The 26,794-nt window shown below is 37.0% G+C and overlaps 1 protein-coding gene across 1 annotated transcript in view; it reads left to right on the top strand.

Moving 5' to 3' along the window:
* The first annotated feature begins 769 nt into the window (after positions 1-769).
* Positions 770-26,794, top strand: part of SOS2 (SOS Ras/Rho guanine nucleotide exchange factor 2) — a 111,424-nt gene continuing 85,399 nt past the window's right edge. Inside the window, exons 1-3 of the mRNA XM_031952969.1 lie at positions 770-874; positions 19,651-19,776; positions 25,623-25,754. Coding sequence (XP_031808829.1) covers positions 788-874; positions 19,651-19,776; positions 25,623-25,754 — 345 coding nt within the window. The 5' untranslated portion in view covers positions 770-787. The remainder of the gene's footprint in view (positions 875-19,650; positions 19,777-25,622; positions 25,755-26,794) is intronic.

Genomic DNA, 26,794 nt, shown 5'->3' with positions numbered 1-26,794 from the left:
GCGTCTCTGCCACCGCCTCTTCCTTCCTAGTTAGTGCGCATGCTTAGTGCCCCGTCTCGTCGGGGTGAAGAGGAATAATGAGAACCTGGGCAAGGGGAAGAGGGAACCTAGGATTTGGAGGAAGAGAAGCTCGTCATCGCTGCTGGAGCGCCTTCCGGGCCCGTCTCCGGGGAAACTGAAGGGGTGTCCGTGGAAAAGGGGAGGAAAAGGAGCGTCCCGTGTTGGTCTCGAAGAAAACCTACGCATCCCGGCCCCGCTCCGTGCCCTCAGTGCCCTCTTCCCTGCGGAGATGGCTCCGAGGTTGAGCCGGGCTGGATTTCGAGGCGCGGACTTATGAAGAAAAGCCTGGGACTCCAGACTCTGCTGCTTTCCGTTCGCAGTCGCGATCGTAGCGGCTAGTGGGAGGCTGTCGGGTGGGATGAGGGTTTGGGGCCAGGCCAGCGGCACCATCGCCGGGCAGCTAACCCTGACAAAGGAGGAAGTGTCAGTGGAGGACCGGGCCGCGGCCCACCGGGAGGAGACCGCTGAGGTGGAGGTGAAGGGAGGAGGAGACACCCCGCCGCCGCCGTCGTCATAGCCGCGGGGTCAGCTCGGACTCTGAGACGCGAAGCCCCGGCCTCCGCGAGCCTGCCGGGAGCAGCGACCTCCTCCCCTCCTGCTCAGGCCGCGGCGCGAACTGTTCAGGGAGGGAGCCTCCCGGATTCTGGAGGGGGGTGGCCGCAGTCGCTGTCTCCTGACCCTGCCCTCACTTCCCCAACCTTGATGCGGAGGAGCCGCTGCCGAAGTCATGCAGCCGCCGCAACAGCCTTACGACTTCTTTAGTGAAGAGAACCATCCGAAATGGCGGGGACTCTTCATCCCTGCCCTGCGGAAGGTCAGTACAGGATGGGGGTTGGTGGTAGCTCTGTCATCTTGAGGGCGGGACACTGCGGCCCCACTGGACAGCAAGCGGGGGCCTACTCATTTGGTGGTCTGAGGCAGGTGGTCCTGTCCCGGCTCCCCCTGAACAAGGGGATTTCAGGGGTCGCTGACCTCCCTGGAACAGGGACACCTGCTAGGTTTCTCACCTCTTTGTGATGGCTAACTTAGGAGAATCGGGGCTGCTTTCCTCGCCCCATCTCGCATCCAGAATGGCAACAAGTTTCTTAGCTTTCCCTGTTCGAGCTCAGGGCAAAATTCAACTTTTGGCAATGACACCCTAAGGAAATTTTTGTGAATTTGATTTCTTGCTTCTGCAAAGTCTATTTTATTTTATTTGTTAAATTTGGAATTCTAAAATTGTTTCTCCCTCCTCAACATCCTCAGTAGATTTTTTTTTCTGGCAAGTTCTGTTGTCCAATTTTATCATTGACAGAGTCCCTCCACGATTTTAGAAAATTTTTGAAATGACACATTTGTGGACAAAATGATAACTTTTAATGAAGTTCCCTGAAATTCCTCCCTAGGCGATTTGATTTTTGAGAGGATCCACCTATTCTGGGAACCAGTACTGTTATCGAAGTAACAGATGTAGTTTCTTGTGTTCGAAGTGTCAATGAGTCAAGTAAAATTCTCATTTTCCATTTCTCAAAATAAATTTAGAGTGCCTCTTCCCTGTTTTTTCTCATTCTTGTCCCACTTTTAATTAATTAATTTATTTTATTAAAGCTATAATAAAGTTATTTACAAGTTATATGCATGGGTAATTTTACAGTATTGACAATTGCCAAACCTTTTGTTCCAATTTTCCCCCTTCTTTCCCCCATCCCTTCCCCCAGAAGGCAGCTTGACTAATATATGTTAAATATGTTAAAGTATAAATTAAATACAATATAAGTATACATGTTCAAACAGTTATTTTGCCGTACAAAAAGAATCGGACTTTGAAATAGTGTACAATTAGCCTGTGAAGGAAATAAAAAATACAAGCTTGTCCCACTTTTTATAAGGAATATGTTCATGACAGATGAATACAAGCAGCCTTTGAACTCTAGATTAAACATTTTATCTGTGAATGATATTGGGCTCTATTTGTATTTCTATGTAGTCTGCAATACTGAGATTTTCTCATTAATACTTAAGAACCTTCTACATTTTCCAGAATAATGCATATACATCAACTCAGAACATTAAAAAAATTGAGATGGAATAATAGACTCTACAGTAGGTATGTGAAATTTTTATAAGTAACTGTCTTAACTCAGACACCACTACACACCTGTCAGATTGGTTAAGATGACAGGAAAAAATAATGATGAATGTTGGAGGGGATGCAGGAAAACTGGGACACTGATGCATTGGTGGTGAAGTTGTGAATGAATCCAACCATTCTGGAGAGCAGTTTGGAACTATGCTCAAAAAGTTATCAAACTGTGCATACCCTTTGATCCAGCAGTGATAAGCTACTGGGCTTATACCCCAAAGAGATACTAAAGAAGGGAAAGGGATCTGTATGTGTAGCAGCCCTGTTTGTAGTGGCTAGAAACTGGAAAATGAATGGATGCCCATCAATTAGAGAATGGTTAGGTAAATTGTGGTATATGAATGGTATGGGATATTATTGCTCTGTAAGAAATGACCAGCAGGATGAATACAGAGAGGCTTGGAGAGAATTACATGAACTGATGCTAAGTGAAATGAGCAGAACCAGGAAATCATTATATACCTCAACAATGATACTGTATGAGGATGTATTCTGATGGAGTGGATTTCTTAGACAAAAAGATCTAACTCTGTTTCAATTGATCAATGATGGACAGAAGCAGCTACACCCAAAGAAAGAACACTAGGAAATGAATGTAAACTGTTTGCATTTTTGTTTTTCTTCCCGGGTTATTTTTACCTTCTGAATCCAATTCTTCCTGTGCAACAAGAGAACTGTTCCGTTCTGCACACATATATTGTATCTAGGATATACTGTGACATATTTAACAAGTATAGTACTGCTTGCCATCTGGGGGAGTGGGTGGAGGGAGAGAGGGGAAAAGTTGGAACAAAAGTGAGTGCAAGCGATAATGTAAAAAATTACCCTGGCATGGGTTCTGTCAATAAAAAGTTATAATTATTAAAAAAAAAAAAAAAAAGAGTAACTGTCTTGAAGTTCAATGTTAAAACAGTATTTATATTTTAAAAATTACAAAATACTTGAGTTACATACACTATTACTTGATAAATTTAGAGTTCTGAATTTCCAGTGATCTTATTCCTTTTTTTTAATTAAAGCTTTTTATTTTCAAAACATATGCATGGATAATTTTTTAACATTGATCCTTACAAAATCTTTTGTTCCAATTTTCCCCCCCTTTCCCACCATCTCTCCTCTGGATGGCAAGTAATCCAAAATATGTTCAACATGTTAAAATATGTGTTAAATCCAATATATGTATACATATTTATACAATAATCTTGCTGCACAAGAATAATCAGATCAAAAAGAAAGACAAATGAAAAAGAAAACAAAATACAAGCAAACAACAACAAAAAGCGAAAATGCTGTGTTGTGATCCACACTCAGTTTCCACAGTTCTCTCTCTGGGTGTAGATGGCTCTCTTTATCACAAGATCATTGGAACTGGCCTCAGTCATCTCATTGTTGGAAAGAGTTAAGTCCATTAGAAGTGATTATTGCTGTGTATAATGATAATGATCTTATTCCTAATTTAGACAGATTCCCAGATCATATTGTAGTGCAGTGATTCTCAAATATTTGTTCTCAGTGTCTTCATGTTGTTAAAAAACTATCGAGGATCTATTCAAAGAGTTTTTGTTCACATGGGTTATATTTTAGCTATTTACTACATTAGAAATAAAAAATAATTTTGAATTTGTAGACCCTCTTAAAGGGTTTCAGAGACCCCAACAATTCTTTGGACTACACTTTGAGGACCACTGTTGTAGTGCCTGATAGTTCTTTACTTTGCCCTGCAATCTCTTCACCCAGGGTTGGAATCTCAATGCCTTCTTCCTCCCTTCCCTCTGTTTTCTTACACACTCTTCTTTCCCTCCCTCTTTTCCTGTCTCTCCTTTTTTTCTTTTTTGCTGAGGCTATTGTAAGGTTAAATGATTTGACTGGATTCACATCTAGAAGTATTAAAGTGTCTGAACTTAGGAGCTCCTGATTTTGGGGATGGTTCTAACTATTGCTTCATACTAACTTTTCTTCTTCAGAAATTGCCCTCTCAAGGTTCACTGATAGGTATAACTTTTGTGTTGTTGAAATGGCTGGAATGCTCCGTGGAGTGTTGGGATTCATTCCTCAAAGGGCACAGTTTCAGCTAAATGGGGGTTTTGATGGCATTGGTAGTACTTCCAGAACTAGGTCCAGATTCAGCTGATTCACTTAGCTACTGCAAAGTATTATATAATCTGTTAGTAAGGAAGAGACCCCTAGTTTAAGATGAGCAGAAATCTATCTGGTTCTGCTTCTTTGGCTGGCTCTGAGGTTCTTCTCCACCTCCTTGGCACCAGGTAGTAGGGTAGCACAGTATCTTCTTTTCTCTTCTTCACCTCTTGGACAATAGAAGATAGTGCAGAAAATAATCTTTGCTCTTATCTACCTCCTGTCTTCTCCCTCATGTCTAGCTTTTAAGCCAAGGTTAGGGAACCTTTATTTTCTGCCAAGGGCCATTTGGATATTTGTAACATCAAAATTAGGCCATACAAAATTATCAACTTAAAAATTCAAACAGTGAGAGGTTGTTGTGATTTCTCAGGCTGGATGTTTCCCCATTCTGTTCTAAGCAGTAAGTGATTTTTAGGAAAATATCTTCACCTTTCTCTTTTACATTATGTGGATAGTAGGTAGCAGCACAGAAAAGCTTCTTTTTTCAACTTCTCCATTTGTGATTTTGCACAGCTTTGATGTTTCCTTTCTAAACCTAATTTAGAAAGCTATAACTTCTTATTTATCTTATAATTTTACCTTATTCTGAAATATATCTTCATCAATCATTCAGTCTTGAGAAATACACTACAATTTATGATTAAGTAACCAGATTTTCATCTCTGATAAATGAACCATGATTAAGCAAAGTATGTTTGTCTGTTAATCATAAACAATTTTATGTTTCAGCATTTCTCTGTTATTAGCTCCAGATTGTCATGTATGTCAACATATATTGATACATGTGTATGTATATATATGAAAATGAGCAATTGAAGCTCCCTCTATTCCATAATACTCTTTCATAAGCAAATAAATAGCTGAAAACACAGACCCTTGGTGGGGTAAATGCATTGTGCATTTTATTGCTATTTTATGTTTTAAATTCAAATTTTGGGGAATAAAAATATGAATAGAAATGGTGTTTTACTTCATTTTACCCCTATTTCTTAGATTGGATTTTATCTAGAAACTCATTTATAATTAGAGTGATAAACTGTATAGTTCTAATCCTTTTCAGACCGTGTCTGGAAATAATTAGATATATAGTTGCTTATAAGAATTGGGTCAGTACATAGAATGGAAACTTTGTCAAGTTAACAAGTATTTATTGTCTATTATGTATACTAAGCTAAGTGTTTTTTCTTTGCCAACTCTTTTTCTTTTAATCATCAAAATTATCAAAGTCTGATAAAAGCATCCCCTTATTAAGGCATTATCCTTCCTGAGGATATATTCAGGTATTTTTTCTGACCATGCAACTTAGTTTTATTCATACTGATTATAGTCCTGTTAGGGATCTTAAAGAAGAAGCATACCATGTGCTAAAAGTTCTAAATTAAAGTACCAAAGGTAGCATTATGGGAGGGGAGAAAGGTACAGAATTGTAAGGACAGACTTTTTGCCTATAGAGAATGAGGTACTCATATATTTACCATATGTATGGTCAAATAGTTAATATGATACAGAAACATTTTTGTAGGGTCTTCCATTCTCCTCTTCTTCTTTATTGTACCTGTCAGTGATGCACAGCTTTGCATGTTCTTACAGACTCTTTTTGTTATACTTCTCTCATATACTGCCTTCCCTCTCAAACTTCCTCAGATTATCTCTAGAGCAGATTAATTATGACTTTATTACTATACATTTCTAAAAATATGACATCTGTTCTTTATCAATAAATGTTTTGTAGAATTTTGAAAAGTTAAATTCTGTTTCTGAATTCTTAGATTTAGATGTAGATCTTTCAGCCTGGTTTCTTCAATTGGATTGTATTCATGTTGTTGCAGTCCTCTTAAATTTTTTTTTTTTTTTTTTTGCTGAGGCAATTGGGGTTAAGTGATCACGCAGCTAGGAAGTGTTAAGTATCTGAGATCCTCCTGACTTCAGGGCTGGTCCTCTATTCACTATGCCACCTAGCTGCCCCCTTCTAAAATTTATAATTTAATGGCTCTTTTCATCACAAGTCTATTAGAATTGCCTTAAGGCTCTTTTTCAAAAGATCTGATTTCTGTATATTACTTTCACTGATTCAAATTGAAACTTTTAGTAAATTATATTATTAATTCTTATCTAATCAATAAGTAAATTATACCTATTAATTACTAATTACTAATTAATTAGTAATTATTATTACTAATTATTAATTAAATAGTAATAATTAGTAATTAATAATTAAGTAATTAATAAGTAAATAATCTTATTAATAAATTAATGTCGAAATTTTTATTAATTAATAAAGTAGCAAAATAATTACCTAATGGCCAACTTCTGGTGATGAACATCTGAGTTTAGCTAGTCTGAGCTATTGAAGCATTGCCAGTTTGGTCTACCAAACTGCTAGAATTTGTGCTTCACTGATATAGCCTTTCAGAACCCAGAATCACTTGTACATCATGATAAAGCATAATTATAATTACATGATAATAGCTAGCATTTATATAGCACTTTACAAATATCATCTCATTTGATCTTCATAACAATCTTTGAGGTAGCTGCTGTTATTCCCATTTTATAAGTATTAAGTTGCTAGGTATGCCTCTTATAACTCCTATAGCAGTTAAAAGATTTTCAAGGGTCATACAATTAGTAAGGAAGGATTTTAACTCTGATCTTCCTGACTCCAGTGCTATATCCAGTACACAACCTATCTGCCACACAGTAGGGCTTTAGTGAAGATTTAAAGTTAATACAAATTTGAAAATATGTAAATAATAAGAGAGTAGAGGAAAATTCTGTTAAAATGGAAATTATTGCTATTTTATGTTTAAAATTCAGATTTGAGGAAATAAAAATATGAATAGAAATGGTGTTTTACTTCATTTTACCCCTATTTCTTAGATTGGATTTTATCTAGAAACTCATTTATAATTAGAGTAATAAACTGTATATAGTTCTAATCCTTTTAACTAGTCAGACCGTGTCTGGAAATAATTAGATATATATACTTGCTTATAAGAATTAGGTCAGTACATAGAATGGAAATCTATATAAGGATCCATCACAATTTTGACCCTATATAGAAGCAGTCAACTATAAACTAGTCCTCTACTTTTGAATCCCTTGGCTCCCTTGTCCTTTTCCTTTTCATGCCTTACAAAATCACAAGTCTGGATTATTCCAACCAGCTACTTTCTATGTTCTTACATGGTATTAGATAGTCATGTAACTTTCCTAGCCATGTCTACCTATTGTGTCCTTCAGTATAACCCGGTTAGCTCAGAGGCCTATCTCTCTGCTTGGTTCTAAGAGCTCTTGCAGCTTTGTCCTTGGCTTTTGCCTCTGCTTTCTTCAGCCTCCAGCCAGCACCAAGTTGGAAGATGCAATGAATCTCTTGCATGAATCGAAGATAGGGCTTGTGGGCTTCCTCCCAGAGTGCTCCTCTCTGACTCCAAGTAAAACTTTCTCAAGCTCCCAAGAAAAACTCTCTCAAGAAACCTCTCTCAAGTAACCAACTCAAGTAACTCTCTTGAGCTCCCAAGAAAAACTCCTTCCAGCTCTAAGAGCTTCCTGTTATATATGATCTCCCAAAGGTTAACTCTGCCTTCTAGAGAGAGAGGGATTCTGGGTTATCTCCCAGAGTGCTCTCTGGCTCTAAGGGAGGTGTGAATTTGGTTATCTCATTCTAAACCCTGAACTCTCCCAAATGTGTGAACACCATTGAGTACTTTGATACTTATGAGCTCTCTAAAGGTGTGAACACAAGCATTGTTTCTATCAGTTCCACTTAGTACCTTGTTTCAAGTTCTGGCCCAAAATATCTCCTTCTAAGAGCAAATCAACTCCAATAGCTTAACAGTTTGTAAAGATTCCAACATCTCCCCTTTTCTTTTGATTTAGAACATAGGTGGTCATGGTGGTCATGACCTCCCTGACTTCTCATGAAGGGAGATGAAAACACCAAAGGAAATAGAAAATCAAATCAGATTAGCGGGTTTCTAAGGGGCTCACTTGAAACAAGGTGTACATAAATCCACCAATATGGGAGGCATTACACATAGTTACATAAGCACATAGCAATATAACACAGGTTAGTAGTAATGTAACAAACAACATGAATTAACATGAGAATTTACACATTTACACATGGTCCATTAGTTAATGTGCCAGGAATCCAATGATTCCTGTAAGCTTTGAGGTAAACAATTTTTCATATACAACATTATACATGTCCATAAGTCCTAAAAATAGTCCAAAAGGAGCCCACTGTCCATCAATATAACACAGTCTAGTAGCAATGTAACAAATAACATGAAAACATGAGAATTTGTACATGTCCATAAGTCCTAGAAATAGTCCCAAAGAAATCCATTGTCCATGAATGTGCCAAGAATCCAATAATAGATTTTAAAATTATTTTAACAGTCTCATTATCAGCCATGCTCTTTCAGTATCAGATGTTTCTTGAATCTTCTCCTTTGTTTAGAGGTTTTTCTCTTTTTCTGTTTCTCTCTGATGGACAAGGCGAATACGGCTCGTTGGCACCCATCTGATTCCTTCTCCTCCTGTAGAGATATAAGCAAATCCTCTTCCCCAAGCAGTTAACCTATCTGGTCCCTTCCATTCACCATCTCTCCACATCACCTGGCAATTATCTAGAGATAGTGGAGCTGCTCGCACTGGACACTGCTCTTCTGGTGGGTTATAAAACCTGTCTGCTGGAGCCAGTGCATCTTTATCAAAAATTTAAAAAATAATAGTATAGAGAACTAAATTTAGAAGTTCTCTAGGGTTACCCGTGGCTCCCCCTTTCTTTTGTTTTTGGAGGAGTGTCTGTTGAAGGCCTGCCAGCACTCTCACCTGTTCCTATTCAGTGGAAAACTGACAGACCAGTGTGGGTAGAACAGTGGCCCTTAACAAGAGATTAAATTCAGGCCTTAGTAGATATAGTGCAAGAGCAACTTGACGAAGGACATCGACAGCCTTCTCTAAGTCCTTGGAATTCTCCAGTATTTATTATAAAAAAGAAATCTGGAAAACGGAGGATGTTAATGGATTTAAGAAAGATAAATTAACAGATGGAAACTATGGGAACTCTTCAGCCTGGACTTCCATCTCCTACTCAGTTGTCTAGAGAATGGCCTCTTTGGGTTATAGACATCAAGGATTGTTTCTATTCTATCCCTCTAGATAAGGAGGATATGAAAAGATTTGCCTTTTCAGTGCCCAGTGTTAATTTAGCTAAGCCTTATAAAAGATAGGAATGGACAGTTTTGCCACAGGGAATGAAAAATAGCCCTACTTTGTGCCAAATGTATGTTGCTGCTGCTCTTACTCCAGTGAAAAAAGCATTTCCAAAGGTAATATTGCTGCATTATATGGATGATATTTTGGGGTGTGTACCTGAAGAACAAATGTAAGAAGCATGTCTACAAAAGACCATAAAAACGCTAAAAAACTACAAACTTCATATCGCTACGGAAAAAATTCAAAGGCATGCTCCTTTTCAATATTTAGGATATGAAATATATCTTAAGGCACTTACATTACAAAAACTGTCTTTAAGAACAGAGAAGTTAAATACTTTGAATGATTTCCAAAAATTAATAGGGGATAGCGTCCAGTGCTAGGTTTAGCTACCAATCAATTGCAACCCCATATGACATTTTAAGGGGAGACACTGCTTTAAATTCACCATGCCAGCTTACAAAAGAAGCTCGAGAGGCTTTGAGAGAAGTTGAACTGGCTTTATCCAATGTGGTTGAGTCACTCAAAAAACCTTGGAAATATAAGTTTTTGCTACAAAAGAGGCATCCACAGCAGTCCTTCATCAAGGAGACAGTGTGATAGAGTGGGTGAACCTCCCGGCACAACCAAAACAAAGCCTTACTCCATACCTAGTGCTTGTGGCTAGAATTTTATTAAAGGCCATTAAGAGAGCAATACAGTTATCTGGGACAACAAGACCTGATAGGATATACACTTTTTATACTAACGCACAAATTAATGTATGCTGTGAGACCATCCCAGAGTGGCAAATTTTATTGGCCACAGCTCCAAATTTTGCACATGGGTCTCCATTAAAGATGACCAGACTATTACATAATTGGCAATGGATTTTTGAGGAGAAGGTTTCTAAGGTTCCTCTCTCAAGTAACCAACCCAAGTAACTCTCTTGAGCTCCCAAGAAAAACTCCTTCCAGCTCTAAGAGATTCTTGTTATATATGATCTCCCAAAGGTTAACTCTGCCTTCTGGAGAGAGAGGGATTCTGGGTTATCTCCGAGAGTGCTCTCTGGCCCTAAGGGAGGTGTGAATTTGGTTATCTCATTCTAAACCCTGAACTCTCCCAAATGTGTGAACTCCATTGAGTACTTAGATACTTATGAGCTCTCTAAATGTGTGAACACAAGCATTGTTTCTATCAGTTCCACTTAGTACCTTGTTTCAAGTTCTGGCCCAAAATATCTCTTTCTAAGATCAAATCAACTCCAATGGCTTAACAGTTTGTAAATATTCCAACATCTATCCTTGCAAAGTATTTTTTTTTTAACTTTTTCCTAATTGAATTGCTTTGATTCTTCCTCTTTACTCTAGCCTCTCTGCCTTTGTACTTGTCAAGGACAACTTTTCTACTTAGTGTTTCTCTCCTCCAGTAGTTTGTCCTTACAGTTGTCCCCTCTTATTTACAAACTCTACCTATTTAATGAATCTTTCTCTGCTATATACATTCCCTCCATCCTTAAAACTTCATTTGACTCTACCATGTGCTAAAACTATCATTCTGATTCCCTTCTCCCTTTTACAATCTCCTAGAAAAATCTGTCTACAAAAATAATACTGCTTTGCCTCTCTTCTCACTCTTTCTCATCACTGAACTGAAATTGCTTTCTTCAAGATTATTTGTATTTTTCATTGAATTGCCAGATTCAGTGGTCTTAAACACTTCCTCATCCTGGATGTCCTTTCATCCATGGGTTTTCTTGCCACTTCTCTTCCTGGTTCTCCTCCTACCTGTCTGACTACTCCAATAAAGGAGTATCCTTTTCTGAGCTTTGTCCTTGGATAAATGTCAACATTCTCATCTCTGTGCAAGTAAGTCCCAGGTCTATATATTCATCTCTATTCTTGTCCTGTACTCCAATCTCTTATCATTACCTGTTGGACATTTCCAACATAGCATATCCAAAACAATTCCACTTTTCCCCAAAACTCTTGTCATACCTAATTTTCCTATTACTGTTGAGAATACTATTGTTTTTGTCATACAGGTTCTGAATCTTGAAGCAGTGCTCCATATGCAGTCAATTGCCAAATCTTTTCATATATTCCTTATTCTTTTACTTATATGGCTACCGTGCTAGTCCCATTACCTCTTTCCTAAACCATTACAGTAGTCTTCTCCCTGCCTCAAGATTCTTCTCCCTCAGGTCTGTGTTCTTTGCAGCAGTCAGCATGATATGACTAAAGCATGATCTGACCATGTCATCTTCCAATAGCTGCCTGACTTTTGTTTGGTATTCAGAACCCTTCATAGTCTGGCTCTAGTTTACCTAGCTAGACTAATTGCATATTACTCCCCTTCCTTAGTTCTGTAACTCAATCATACTGCCCTGTGATGACGATGTTAGCACCTTGGATACCTTAGAATCAGCCAGAGTCAGGATAAGCAAAAGTTCTTAGTCTTTATTCTTGGTCTTTAGGGGTAGAAGTGAATAGGATAGAAGCAGAATCTCTGGGATCTCCTTCTTCCTTGTCTACTGCCAAAGTGACTCTGGCTCATCTTACTCCACCCCCTAGTCCCTCCTACAATTCTCTGTATACACCAATTATCGAGCCAGCACAGTATAGTGGGAAGGGCCATTCTCCAAGCACATGCCCATAGAGTATTGTCCAATCGGTAATTAGCCCTAAGTGTTTGAACCGACCTCAGTGCAATGACTCAAGAGTTTCAGCCCTCTACACTGCCCCATCCACAAAATTCTGTTTTCCTCCAGGCCTTTGTGCAGGCCCTCAGTACCCTTAGACTGCATTGGGAAAAACCTTCATTCCTTCCTTCCTCATCTGCATCTCAGATTGAGCTTTACCTCTAACTGGTTTGTCCCAATCCATGAAGTTACTACTGCCTCCAACAAATTACATTTATTTTATGAATATGTTTTGTATTGTATTTCTAGTGCCCTGTACCAGGTAGATGGTTAAGAAATGCTTATTGAGTGAGTGATCTATCTTGCAGTCTACCTGAGGGAATTCAGGTAGGGAGCATCTTAGATTATTATTTTTTCCTGCCCTCTCATTTTAGTGCACCAAGTCACTTGCTTAAAGTGAAGTGACCATAAATTTTGTATGCATAAGTTGTTATACCCTTAATTACAGATGTTTTTAAAAGCTTTTTTTTTTCTCTTTTGCACTTCCCAATAGTTCCTGGGCCAAGCCCAATTGGTCATTGTTTGTGTCTTGATTGATTCTGGTTAAATGTAAATAGCAGTCATTTCTGAGTATCTTTCCCTCCCAGATCAATTAATTAATTAATTTAGATTTTTATTTTTTTTTTTGACAAGGTGAAAGAGAAGATTCTTTGTCTCAATTGCTTCCTAGCCCGAAACACTGAATAGGTGTGGCCTTAGTCAAACTTAGACCTGCTGAAGACTTTCAAAAGGGCAAGGTTGGGGCAGCTAGGTGGTGCACTGGGTAGAGCACCAGCCCTGAAGTCAGGAGGAGACCTGAGTTCAAATATGGACTCAGACACTTAATACTTCCTAGCTGTGTGATCTTGGGCAAGTCATTTAACCCCAATTGCCTCAGCAAAAAAGAAAAAAAAAAAGGCCAAGGTCTCCCATTTCATCCAGGGCCATCTCTAGTCCAATTGATTTATATCTTATTACTGGACCCAAATTAGAATCAGATTGGTTTTGGTTTAAAGTCTGGTCCTTAAGAAAGAAATCTAGTCAGTAAATCTCTATAGATATCTTGGAAGGATTCAGAGGTGCAAAAGAAAAAAAAAATGCTTTTAAGAACATCTGTAGGTAAGGGTATAATACCCTATGTGGACAGAGGGAAGAAGGGAAGGAAGGAAGAAAGGAAAAACTGAAGGAAGGAAGGAAATAAAGAAGGAAAAAAGGAATGGAGAGATTTACTAGTTTACTCTTTGAGGTTATTGTTTGTCCTTTGTTCTTGAAGAAGGCCTTGACTTCAGGGTGATTGTAGGTGATTAATAAAAACTTGCTGATTGTTACCTTCTGTCAGTCTGCTGGATCTTCTATTGTGGTTGGCCTGGGTCCAGCTGCAGTCCTGATGAGTTCTTTTTACCCTGCCATCTTTGTGGGGACTCCAACCCAAGCTTCCTGTAATCTGCTACCCCCCTATGTCTTTATTTCCCTCACTTTTTTGCTGCAGCTGTTCATGCCCTACTATAGTGAAGTGGTGCAAGAATTGAGGGTAAGAAATTCCCTTTGGTTGATGTCACAGATTCCTTGTGAAAGAATTCCTAAATCCTAAATTTGTGGCAAAAAGAGGATTTATTTGCACAAAGAAAACAGCTTGTAGGAAGACAGCTTTCTTAGTGGGCAAACTCCTAATTAGGAATGGGTTTACACTGAGAAGAAAATATCTTCATCAGTGGGCAAAATCCTGTTAGGACTTCTCCAAAGATGGTTTGTTTGACAAACCCCTGGTTATATCTGGCCAGTGTTGGCCTGGAGCTGGGAAGCAGTTTGAGCCACTCAATAGAGGACATTGACTATGCCCCAGGCCAAGATTTTCAATTGAATGACATTACTTATCTTGGGAAGGGTGTTTTCTGGGAAAGGTGTGCCCCTCCCAGGGTTTGAAACTCAGGAACACCCTTTCCCCTCTCTCCCTCAAGGTTATATCAGGGCCTTCCCCAAAGATTAAAGGGGACACAATTTACATCATTAGCTCCCTACCAGATCCTTGTTCCTTATTCGATATTCAACCCCATAACTACCCTAGAGAAAAAGAAGTGAGTCTACTGCTGCCTCAATAGCCATTTACTTTTCCATATTTCTGAGAAACTGACCATACTGGTGTTGAGGGGTGAGGATACCCTAATGCCATGGGAGTCCCCAGGTCTGTGTCGCAGGTTTCATGAAAGATTCTCAGTCCCAGTATGCAAGCGAGGATTTTATTTTATTTATTTATTTGGTGGCAAAAATGGGTTTATATCACTGAGAAACCCTTTCTCTCAGCTGTTTCCTGATTAGGAAGATAGCAAAGGTTTAGGTACAGAATTTTGTTTTTTATTTAGCCTTCTATGGTTTAGGGCTAGGGAGCGATTAGGGGCTAATTTCCAAATCAATAAAAGGTGGTGATTTGTTTCCCCAGACCAAAGTGATTCCCAGATCATTTGGGAAGTGGGAGTTTCCTGTGGGAACCAGGTAGCTTTCCCAAGGGAGATTCAGGTGGGTGGGAATAATTTTTAGGAATTTCCCCAGGCCAGGTGGCCCATCCTCCACAAAAATCAGGAGTACACAGTTATATTATATCACTGGGAATAGTAAGGTCTAAACCTACATTTTCTTTTTGTACCTCTATAAAATGTTTTCTGCCTTGCTTGGGGATACTAGCCCACACTTTAGAGACCATTGTTTTAATCAGCATTAAACATGGCATTTTCTTGTATTAATTCACTGTACCTTTCAATCAGTTGGGTAACTATAAAGATATTGTTCACTATAGAAAGATCATTTGCCATAGCCTATTTGTTCCTTGTTATATTTTCAATTAAGTTTACTCAATGTGTATTTAAATTGTTCCTATAAAGGAGTAAGGCAAAGGCATGTGAATTGGTAGCTATTGATAGTCTCTTGATTGATTTTTGTAGAAAGAGTGAGTAATAATATTGTTTGTGAGGTTTTGTTGTTTTCCCCCCAGAGGAGCCTGGTATCTTTTCTTCTTTTTGTAAAGTGATCTGGCAAAGCTTTCATGATTAGGCTGCATCCAGCATTGTTTTCTTCAATTAGTGCTTGGTCTCATCTAGCAATTTTCTCTGACTTCAATCATCTTAAGTGCATTTTCAAATTCCTTTTATAACATATCCATTTTGTATTTTTGAAAATAGGATAGCTTGAAGCTGTTATTGCTTCAATAGTAACTTTTCATTCATCTTCATTTTAATTGATAAAGTTTTTGACCCTTAAATACTTGATGGTGGAGGAACTAATAAATATAAATTGGGAAAATATTTGTGGAATACATGGTTTTATTTTTGTTTTGACAATCTGGATTTAGGCAAGGTTAATCCCAGTTTTATTCCCAAAATCTTTTATGGTCATATAAGGTCAATTTCATGTCTTATTTATCTTGTGTAAGTGAAAGAAAATATTTTATTATAAGTTTTTTAAAAATGGAGTAACCAGAATACAGGTCTGACTTGTTAAATGACCTTTAAAAATTGTAAACTGTTTAATTGTGCTTTTCTTCTGATCAGTCTTTTAGGAAATTGTGATGTCTGTTAGTACTAATGAGGCAAAGTTTATTTTACTATGTCTCTGGGATGCTGAAATGTAGAATCTAATTAATTTTAAATTAATTAAAATTTATATTATAAATATATCTATAAATATAATGTAATAACATCTTTAATGTTAAAACAACTTCTTGAATTATTTACTAAAATAATTTCTGCAATGATTTACAAACCACAGCCTTGGCAATGGAAACAACCATATACTTTAATACAAGAACTTGGAATTTTGGCTCTGTTATTCACCATATCTATGTCCATGGTCAAGTCACTTAATTAACCTCACTAGATTTTAGGTGGCTGGTTAAAACAAGAGGGTTGAATTACATTATTTTTAAGGCCCTTTCCCCCAGTTTTAAATTCTAAGAACTAATAATATAATTATTCAAGAAAGTTAATGATTTCTTTTTTGATGTGATACTTACAGTTGTAGCTGCATTATGATGTATAATGTTGCCATTGTAGTTACCCACCTATATCTATATCACCCAGACTATAAACTTCAGTGATTCCAGTGAAAACTTAAAGTCATGAATTTTGAGCTAGAAGAGATCTTTAACAGTCATCTAGTCTAGTCCCATACCCTTATTTTACAAATGGTGGAACCTAGATGTAGAGAGGTTAAGTGACTTGTTGCAATTCTTACAGGTAAGTTTTGGGTTATCCCTGTTGCCTGATTTCTTGGACTTGGCATGTATAAATAAATGGATTCATTTATACAAGTCTTTTTAAATTTTTGGAAATTTTAAATGCATCCATAATTGGATAAAAACTAATAATTTATTTTGCCTTTACATAGTTTTAAAAGAAAGTTATGGTATAGTTATGCTTAGAAGTTATCCATTCTTCATACAAGAAGACTAATAGGGATTTCTTTAAAAAGTTGTTGGATAAGAGCAGCTAGGTGGTGCAGTGGATAAAGCACCATCCTTGAAGTCAGGAGGACTTAAGTTCAAATCTAGCCTCTGATACTTAACACTTAAAAAACCAAAACCAAAATTAGTTGAATATCAAAAGGAAAATAAGTTATTTTATCTATCCTGGATAAATTTCTTAGCCCAAATGATTTGCTAGTTTGGACAACATTATTTAATATCTTAGTAATTACCTAAGTAATTTAGATTGAATCTAAATATTGGCCAGTTAGTGCTAGTACTGAATATTTAATTCATCAGGTATTCATTAATTCTTTGTGTGCCTAGCACTGCATTGGACACATTTCTTCTGTACTTCAGAAAACTGATGGCTTTGTAAATGTATGTATTATTGATGAAGGAACTAAAATTTAAGAGAGGTTTTGACTTTCTCATTGTGTGGGTGGGGTGCAAGACCTTCTTCCCAATTAATTAATCAGAGACATTATCAGATACAAAGAGAAAGCATTTATTTAATCCCTGCAGGGAGAGGCCCAGAACACCTGGGAGCCATCCCAAATCTGCCATGTGCGCCTAGTACCTGTCCAGCTTCCAGCTTGTCCAGGGTTTAAAAGCAAAAGACTCAAGACTTCTCATTGGATAGAGGTCATTGGAGCCATCCTTGACTGATGGTCACCAATGCTGTCTGCCTCCCACAGGTCATGTCATTTCCTGCAACTTCCTATATCTCAGGGTTCAAAGTTCATCTCTTCAGAGATCAAATGAACTCTCTAGGGTCCCAGTTCTGGGAGCAGGGATTATGTGACTCAATACTGAGAAATCCTTCATCCAATCCCCCCTCTTTTTTTATCAGTTTGAAGATTTCTCACCCGAATATATACATCTCATTTCAAGCAGTCCAGCCCCAGACTCATTTGGGACAAAAGGATGAAGGTCTCATCTTCTGGAACTGCTTCAGGTTGACAAGGGATGTTTAGCTAGCCCTACTCAATGGGGTCCAGACTGAAAAGGGGGAGATGAGTGAGTTGTAGGTGGGTGGCAGCAGCAACAGCACGGTCTGGTGCTGAATGTCAGAATCAGGTCTCAGGTGATTTTAGGTTGACCAAGTGGTTGGAATTTCATGGCTCAGAGTCTGAAAGAAGCAACTCTCACAAGTATATTAAAATGCAAGGACTAAATATGAGTAAAAAACAAAGAATAAACAAAGGTAGAGTTAATATAGAAGTTCCTAGGGACAGTAACCAGGAACCACCCAGAAGAAGACTGGGAGGGAGATGAGGCTATCAAAAATGCCTCTCATCCCAACAGCTTTCCTAGGATAGATACCAAGGATTGCTTTTCCCAAATTCTTTTGTTTCCTCAAAGGAGCAGGTGCAATAGATAAATATGTGCCCTTCAGTGAGTATGATCTCTCTCCCACAAAAAACTCTAGGAAGAATTTGACCCAAGGTTTTTACAGGTGTTAACAAAACAAAGCATTTTGAAGTTCCTGCAAGGGGCACATGTGCAGGCCCTTTTCAGAATTTACTTACCTGGGAGCTATATGAGGGAATGCAGGAGTCAGGGAATTAAAGTTGCCATGGTCAGGGGCAAACAGAGTTCAAAATTCAAGCCTTCAGAGATCAAATGACCTCTCCAGGGTCTCAGTTCTGGGAACAGGGATCATGTGACTCGATACTGAGAAATCCTTCATCCAATCAGTCCCATTCATCATGGTCACACTACTTGTAAATGGTAGAAACCATGAAAGCATGATCCAAATTTAGGTCAAGGTTTTCTCTACTATTCAATGTTTTCTCTACTATTGCCTTTATTATATAAAGCTGGTTTGTAAATTTGAATTTGCTTGCATGCTAAGGTGAATGAGCATCCTCTAATTTATCTAAAAAAACAAAAAGTTTTTTAAAATGTAGCTAAGTTCTTGAGCTCACACTCTCAGTCCCCAGAGAACCCACTGTATGGTTTCAGTAGGGTTGCTGGCAATTTTTCCGTCCAGGATCCTGGAGATAATCCAGAAGAGTTGGGATTGGTTTCTTTAATATTATCAATCATAAGCCCTCTAGCATTGTGCTTCTCATTGATTATAAGTTGATATATACTAACCAGTTATCTTTATATATAACCAGCTTTACAAATGAGTATACTAAGGTAGCATAATAAGAATAGTTGATACAAGATATTTCTTGGAGGCACACTTTCCCACAAGTACATATAGAATCCAGGGGAAAGTAGTCTCAAGTTTGGATATCACATGTGGGAAAGGGGCTTTTTGTCTTTTCTCCCTTTTGTGGGATCCTCATGAACTTCCTGTTGGCTATGGTATAGCTTTCTGCTGGGATCTTGTAGAGCTTTGATTGCATAAAATTAAAAAGTTTTTGCCTGAACAAAAGCATTGCAGTTAAAATTAAAATTAGAAGCAGATTAATCTATACCATGAAAACCTCCAATTAAATTGTTGCCCAATTTTTATTCATTGTGCTTTCATAATATCTGGTGTTCCCTTGAGATGATTGCTATCTAACTGTATAGTGGACCCAAACTCCTCTCTGATGTTTTATGTCACCAAATTTACTTCTACTTCTTCATATGAATTTAGTTGATTGACATTATCACCTCACACCTATTTTGCAAAAAAAAAAATTTTGTCAGAAGTAAACAGAAAATAGTTTATTTTAGGGAGGATGTTAAAAATTTCTGAATATTTATGAAGAACTTTCAATTGCATCATCTCTTTTCCCATTCTCTTCTCCCTTTTTCCTGCCTGGCTATCATTTCCTCAGCAACTCTACTATTGTACAAAAATAATCCTTTCCCAATTGCTCCATTGTGGCAAGAAAAAAGCCCACAAGGAAAAATAAGAAGCTATATATTTTTAATCTTCTTGTTTTAATTTTTAAATAGTGTTACATAGTGTTACATAACCTGACCTCTTGATTTTTATTGAATATTCATTTTTTAAACTAACAAGTAATAAAGTAATTGTTTTTGTAGGTTCAGCATCAAGTTCACCCCAATCTCTCAGCAAAAGAGGATTGTCTATATTACATTGAAGAGTTGATCCTTCAACTGCTACATAAATTATGCATTGTACAGCCAAGGACTGTTCAAGATGTAGAGGTAAGAAAAGCTATGTTAATTTTATTTCAAATGCTGTACTGAGGCGATTCACTTTGTAAATCAGGGTGACAAAACATACTCAGCCATAATTACTCAAAAAATTAAGTTTGTATATACTCAAACTGAAAAAAAAAAAAACACTTTAAATTAGGTCAGTGCTTGCTTTAAAAATAAGATTTTGGCTATTAGTTCAAAGGAAATTAAATCAGAAATATTTGCTAACATCAGTGTGGCCTTCAAAAAAGTAAACTTTGGGCTATATTGTTTGTTACTGTTTTAAATTTATTCTGAAATTAGGTGTTTTAATTTTTAAAAAATCCACTTTAATTTTGAAGTACTTTTATACCTAGTAGAATTGTTAAGGATTCCTAAAATTGAGTCATTTAGTTACCAAGTCTTTCCTGCAATTAGATTTAAATATTAAATTTGTATAATTAAAAGGAATTTGAAAAAAATCAGAATAGTTTTTGCTTCTAGTTTGTTGACTATTTTCCGGATGCTATTTTTAAATTCTTAAAAATTTAGGAAGCAGTGTCTTAAAATACAAAATCCTGATAAAAATACATTAAGCTAATTTGCACATTTATAAAAAGGTAGTTGTTCATACCGTAATATTAATTGAAAAGGTACTACATAATTTTTGCATTATAGGTCTTTCAGGGTTGTATTTCACCAACAGCCATCCTAAATCTATCCCTAAAAAGTCTTAGGTTTTCTTAACTAGGTCTTAGGAGGGCTACTTTGTCTCTCTTCAGAAGAGAGTTTAGAGTTTAGAGATGGTTTACTCATGAATCCCCATTATGTGTTTTCCCCCAATTATTAGTTAATATCAATCAATCAGTTAACCCAATTCATTTAGCTTTTAGAAATTTATATTTAGTAAGGAGGTATAGTAAGACTATTTTGGGACAAAATATCTCTTCAAATCAAGGGCTCTCCTCTCACATAGAGTGCAGAAAAAAATGGATGAGTACATACATGTGTGCACAAAGGGGATAACACAGCTCCTGGAAATCATTTTTCTGGAAATGGTTTTCTTTTTTTCATGGAGCTCTTAGGAAGTTCTTAGGAAATAGCATAGCTTTCTTCTGGTTTCCTTATAGATGCCTGAGCTTAGTTGGCTCATATTATCTTGTCTCCTAATATAGACATGGCTACCGGCCATTGCTATTTCTGAGAGCTTGTTTGGATATTGATTGTTCAAAATGGCTGAAATTGTTCAAAATGACTGAATCAGAACTTGAACTGGTTTGCTACTTTATATAAAACCTTTAGGATTTAAGCAAGTTTCTTCTGCTAACCAATACACTTCCTGTGTAATGTCATCTTACTTATTCGATGACCTTCACTAATTCCAAATTTATCAAGAATTTTTTTTGGGGGTACCTATTTAAAATACCCCCCCTTTTTTTCTTAGAAGATATATATATATATATACATATATATATACATACATATATATATTTTTCCCCCTCTCGTTTATTTATTTGGGGGACAATTGGGGTTAAGTGACTTGCTCAAGGTCACATACCTAGTTAAGTGCCTGAGTCTGAATTTGAACTCGGATCCTCTTGACTTCAGTGCCAGTACTTTGTTCACTGGGCCATCTAGTTGCCCCTGAAATGCCTTTGATTGACTGATTCTAAAGGATTGCCTAGGCCTTATTTCTACCTTGTTCTACCTAGGACCTCTTTAATTATTGAGATAGGAATATAGAACACTCCTTATGTCTTTATTTCATAATTGATTTAATTGTCAGTAAATTGTATATTCTATAATTTAAATGTTTATTTCTAAGAGATTAGCAATTTTATAAACAGATATAATTAGCTATTTATGGGAAAGGAGATTTCCCCAGGTTTTCTAATAAATAATATGATGATGAATATTTGATGATAAGGCCTTTGAGCTTAGTTGGGATCAGATGTGAGAAGTATTTGAAATTTTTATAATTAATAAAGATATATCCAAATAAATCTTTAGATTACTAGAGAATTTAGAATTATTGTTTCCATAACTATAGAATGTAATGTCTGGGCTAGCTTTCTGGAAGTCCTTTGGATGGGTCTTGGTCTCAGCAGGATAGTCACCAGGAGGATAGATAGGAATAGAGATTAAAATATTTATTGTCTCCTTCACAGTCTGTGTCTGTCACAGTCTGACCTAGTCTTGATCTTAGTGGAGGAGTGCAGGAGGCAGGAGAGCCACCAGGAGAATGATCAAAGATGGAATGTCTCATTTCCATTCCTCTCAGCCCTTAAATACCCTATTACAATTATATCATTACAGCATACTGAATATGTGTGAACTAGAAAATCATTATATCACCATGCTAAGTATTAAGTATATGTATACTAAAGAACCATCATCTCATCAATTCCACCGAGTTAACACCTTGTTGTAAGTATCCTTGTTTCAAGTTATACTGCTCCAAAATTCCTGGGCTTTGGTTCACTGGACACTGCCCTTCTGGCAGGTTATAAAACTTGTCTGCCGGAGCCAGTGTATCTTTATAAAAAATAAAAAAATTAATAGAATAAAGAATTAAATTTAAAAGTTCTCGGGTTACCTGTGGCTCCCCCTTTCTTTTGTTTCTGGAGGAGCGTCTTGATGTCTCTCTTTTCTCTACTATTGCCTGTTCTTAAGGATTAAAAGGTATGCCATTGGTGTGGAAAATCTGGTTCTGTGCACAAAAGTGTGCAAAATGTTTAGAAGGGTATGCAGGTCTATTATCTGTTTTTATTGCTTGTGGCACACCCATAATTGCAAAAGCTTGTATAAGGAATTCAGTGACCACTCGGCAGTCTCTTTTGCTGCTGGTATTGCAAAAGTAAATCCTGAAAAGGTCCCAACTACAATATGGATAAAAGACAGGTGACCAAAGATTTATAATGCCATTTGCCAAATTTCACTGGGTCTCAGACCATGAGAGTTTTTCCCTGCAGGGAGCATAGGAGCATGGAAAAGAAAGCAAGCTGTACAGGCTTTTACTATGCTCCTAGCTTGCTCTTTTGTTATTCCAAACTACAGACAAAAACTCAAGCAGCCTGATGATATTTAGAATGAGCTTCTTGGGCTGCCTGAAATAAAGGAGTATTGGCTAACATGGTTAGAAGGCTATCTATCTTCACTGGTATAGCCAATTCATGAGTGAAGAAAGTTCTTTTATTAGTGCAGACTAGAACTTTCTCTGCAGCTTACAGTATTAGGAAGTTGCCTAAAGTGCTCAGAGGCTAAGCAACTTGCTTAGGGACACAGACAGTATATTTTAAAGATAAGTCTTGAATGAAGTCCTCCTGGTCTCAATGCTGGCTCTGTATCCACCATGGCACATTTTCTGAGGAGAATCATATAAAGCCATTCTCTTCATTGCTCCCCAATTGTAATCCCTTTCTCCCATCAGACTGCTTCTCGACTGATTGATCATGTCAGAGTACTGAACTTCTAAAGATTCTCTGGGTGTAACATCAGCTGCCATCATGCCCCAAATGTTTTTTGCCTGGGGCCCTGGAGCTGGGCCCTACCTCCTGTTTCCCTGAGTCATCCTACATTCTGATGCCCAAAGGAAGCCTCTTCTGTATTTTGGACATAGGATTTTGGGTCTTGTTCTCCCACCCTGTCTTCTATGCCAACATTGAACTTTCAGATGCCCTATTTTACCACATTGAAAGCATTGAAGAGTCTTTGTGGAAGTCTATTGCCAAAAGGGACCCTGTCTTCCCATGTTCAGATCTTGAAAATTCTGCATCTTAGCCTGGGTATAAAAGGTATTTGTGCCCACTTTGGCACAGCGTCTTATGATCTCTAAAGGAGCATCCTTGTGTAGTCCTAGTATAATTCTTCTACAAACCTCATTAGCATTTTTTCTAGCAAATTGTCTTATCATAATTTCTGTTGCAACACTTTTACCAGTAGTTTATATGATAACTGTCTGCAGACATCCCACAAAATCAGCAAAGGGTTCATTTGGACCTTGCACTATTTTCGTGAAGGCTTCCCCTCTATCTTGTCTTCCTGGGACGTTGCCCCATGCTTTGATAGCAGCAAAAGCAATTTGCTCACATGCTTCTATAGGATAATTAATCTGTGTTTAAGTGTCTGCATAAGAACCTAAACCTGCTAGTTGTTCAAAGGTGACTGTTATATTAACTCCAAGTTGCCTATTTCATTGGGCTTGTATTCTACAGAGTTCACTACTCAGAAAGTCATGACAAGTTTTGTCCAGATTCTAAACATGTCTTTGCTATAGATTTCCAATCACTAAGGGTTAAAATTTCATAAGCCAAGTTCTCCAATACCATCGTAACTTAAGATGATGTAAACCCATAAAGAGTAGGAGCTTTTTTCAGAAGAGTCAAATTCTTTAATCACAAAGTATGCTTCTATTTTCAAATCAGATGTATCCTGTCCTTCATTTTTAGCTTTAATTAATGCCTCTTGTAATCATGTCTAGGGAATGGACAAAGCTGCTGCACAAGTGTGCTGATGTCACTACCCTTCCCACTCCTCCTCCTGCCTCCCATTTATGAAGAGGAAATTGAAGGGGGAGAGTAAGGAGATAGAGAATGCTCAAAGGGCGCCTGTGGAGAAGCACCACACTCCTTAATTTCATCACTGTACTTAACTCTTTTCTTATCCAGTTCTTCATGCTTTTTAGCTGCTTTGTCAGTACCATGCCCTTTCTGCTCTTTCTCCTTTTTCTTTATTTTAGAACTTATGTAATTCCTTATAGCCAATTGTATTATGTTGTGTATATATGGAATGTTTCCTCAGTAATTAAATCAGGACCATTATCTTAATAATATTCATATAGTTGCTCTGCCACTAGTTTCCACTTATCTGGCTTTAATTTTTCTTCCTTAGAGAATCAAGGAGACATGTACTCTAATGTATCTTAAGAGTCCAATCTGCTCCAAGTTACCAACAAACCTTGCTCTTTTAGTAACCTCACTTTGTTTGCTACACACTTACCTTAGGGTGGGGAAGACTTTTTTCTTAGTATTTGCCCCATTTTAGCTGAAAAACGAAAGTGACTAGTTTATTCACCCTATTTCCTGGTCACAGGGACTTCTCCACTGAATTTACGAATATGTCAGTCAAGCTGCTGAGTGTAGGTCCTTATATCCACGTTTGGGCATCAAAATGTAATATCCGGGCTAGCTTTCTGGAGGTCCTTTAGACGGTTCTTGGTCTCAGCAGAATAGTCATCAGGAGGATAGACAGGAATAGAGTCTAAAGTCTTTATTGTCTCCTTCAGTCTTTCTCCTTCACAGTCTGTGTCTGTGACAGACTGTGACCCAGTCTTGATCTTAGTGGAGGAGTGCAGGAGGCAGGAGAACCACCAGGAGGATGGTCAAGATGGAATATCTTATTTCTAGTCCTCTCAGCCCTTAAATATCTTATTATAATTACATCATTACAGCATACTGAATATGTGTGAACTAGAAAACCATTATATCACCACGCTAAGTACTAAGTATATGTATACTAAAGAACCATCATCTCATCAATTCCACGAGTTAACATCTTGTTGTAAGTATCCTTGTTTCAAGTATACTTCTCCAGAGTTCTGGCCCGCTACAATAGAAATGAGACAAATAGCAGGCACTTGCAAGTTAGGTTGATAACTTTGCTATGCCTGAGACAATGGTTCTTATTTTGCTACACATTCTTGCAAAAAGCACAAACCTTAAAAAAAATTCATCATTAGAAAGACTTAGGAAATAATGAGTCAATATCTTTTGCAAAAGTTAAGGATAATATTAAAGTTGTTTTGTTTTGTTTGTATTTATAATATTTCTATGAAAACTTAAGAAATACAATATATATTTCTGTAATATGAACAGGAACGTGTTCAAAAGACTTTTCCTCATCCAATTGACAAATGGGCTATTGCTGATGCACAATCTGCCGTAGAAAAACGAAAACGAAGGACCCCTCTTTTGTTACCTGTGGATAAAATTCATCCTTTATTGAAGGTACTAAAAATTAAAAGGCATTTCTTTATTGCAAATAACTTTTTTATTTATATACATGTTGTATTTTTTTCTTAGAATCATTTCTTTAAAATCATTTTCTGTTAACCAAAATGTAGAAGTATTACACTGGTAAGAGAATTTCCATAAATTCAGATATATATCTTTGGTAATCTTTGGTAGGAAATTTCATAATAATTTTTAATGAATGATTATTCAGTCTGTTAGTGTATATGGATACATAGGATGTTCCAAAAATCTTAGTATAGTTTTAAGTTATTAAAGCTTTTGACTTTGGGAATTTGTGGTATTTGTGGAGCAATACTAGTAATCCATAATATTGAGACATTTTCTGGGAACTGCCATTCCTAATGATGTTTCATGTAAGTAGAATATTTGTAGAAAGAAATAAGGTGCTCAGAGGTAGAGGATAGTTGTATATACCAACATTGTTATGCTTTGGCTGAGTTTTTAGGATTAACTCTATCTGTAAGAGTAGCAAACCTATTACTAAGAATTCATATGCCTACCAAATTATTTTCTTATGTTTTCAAGATTCTCTTCTTCCATATAACTTTTCTATCCTCCCTTAACTGATTCTTAACATCTTTTTCATCCTACTGACATCCTTCTTACTTAAATTTAGATTATGACTTCATAGTTTTAGCTATTTTATTATACATTTGTATATTTTATTTACTGGGTTTTTTTAATCAATTTTTTCCTGTTTTCTGTTTTATAGTAAGTTCTTTAATAACTAGGACTGGACACTTCTTTTTATACCTCCTTGTGTGGAATTAACTGAGTGAAGACACTCTCATGGGAATATAGCCTTAAAATATACTTTAATTGTGACTTGCAGGTGTTTGTCCTCTCCTGTTTCCTACCATCTTTTAATTACCATTTAAGTAATTGTTGATGCTAAAGTTGATGATAGCTTTGAATTCTCTTATCCAAGTATATCTGCTTGTATTTCTATCTATTTTCTAGGGAAGTTTAAATTAAGAGTTTATTATTATTTACTTGTATTCTTTTGTTTCTGG

This window comes from Sarcophilus harrisii, chromosome 2 (assembly GCF_902635505.1).
Source record: "Sarcophilus harrisii chromosome 2, mSarHar1.11, whole genome shotgun sequence".
Taxonomy (NCBI): Eukaryota; Metazoa; Chordata; class Mammalia; order Dasyuromorphia; family Dasyuridae; genus Sarcophilus; species Sarcophilus harrisii.
Note: the sequence above shows the minus strand (reverse complement) of the source record. Positions and strands in the feature narration are given on the sequence as shown.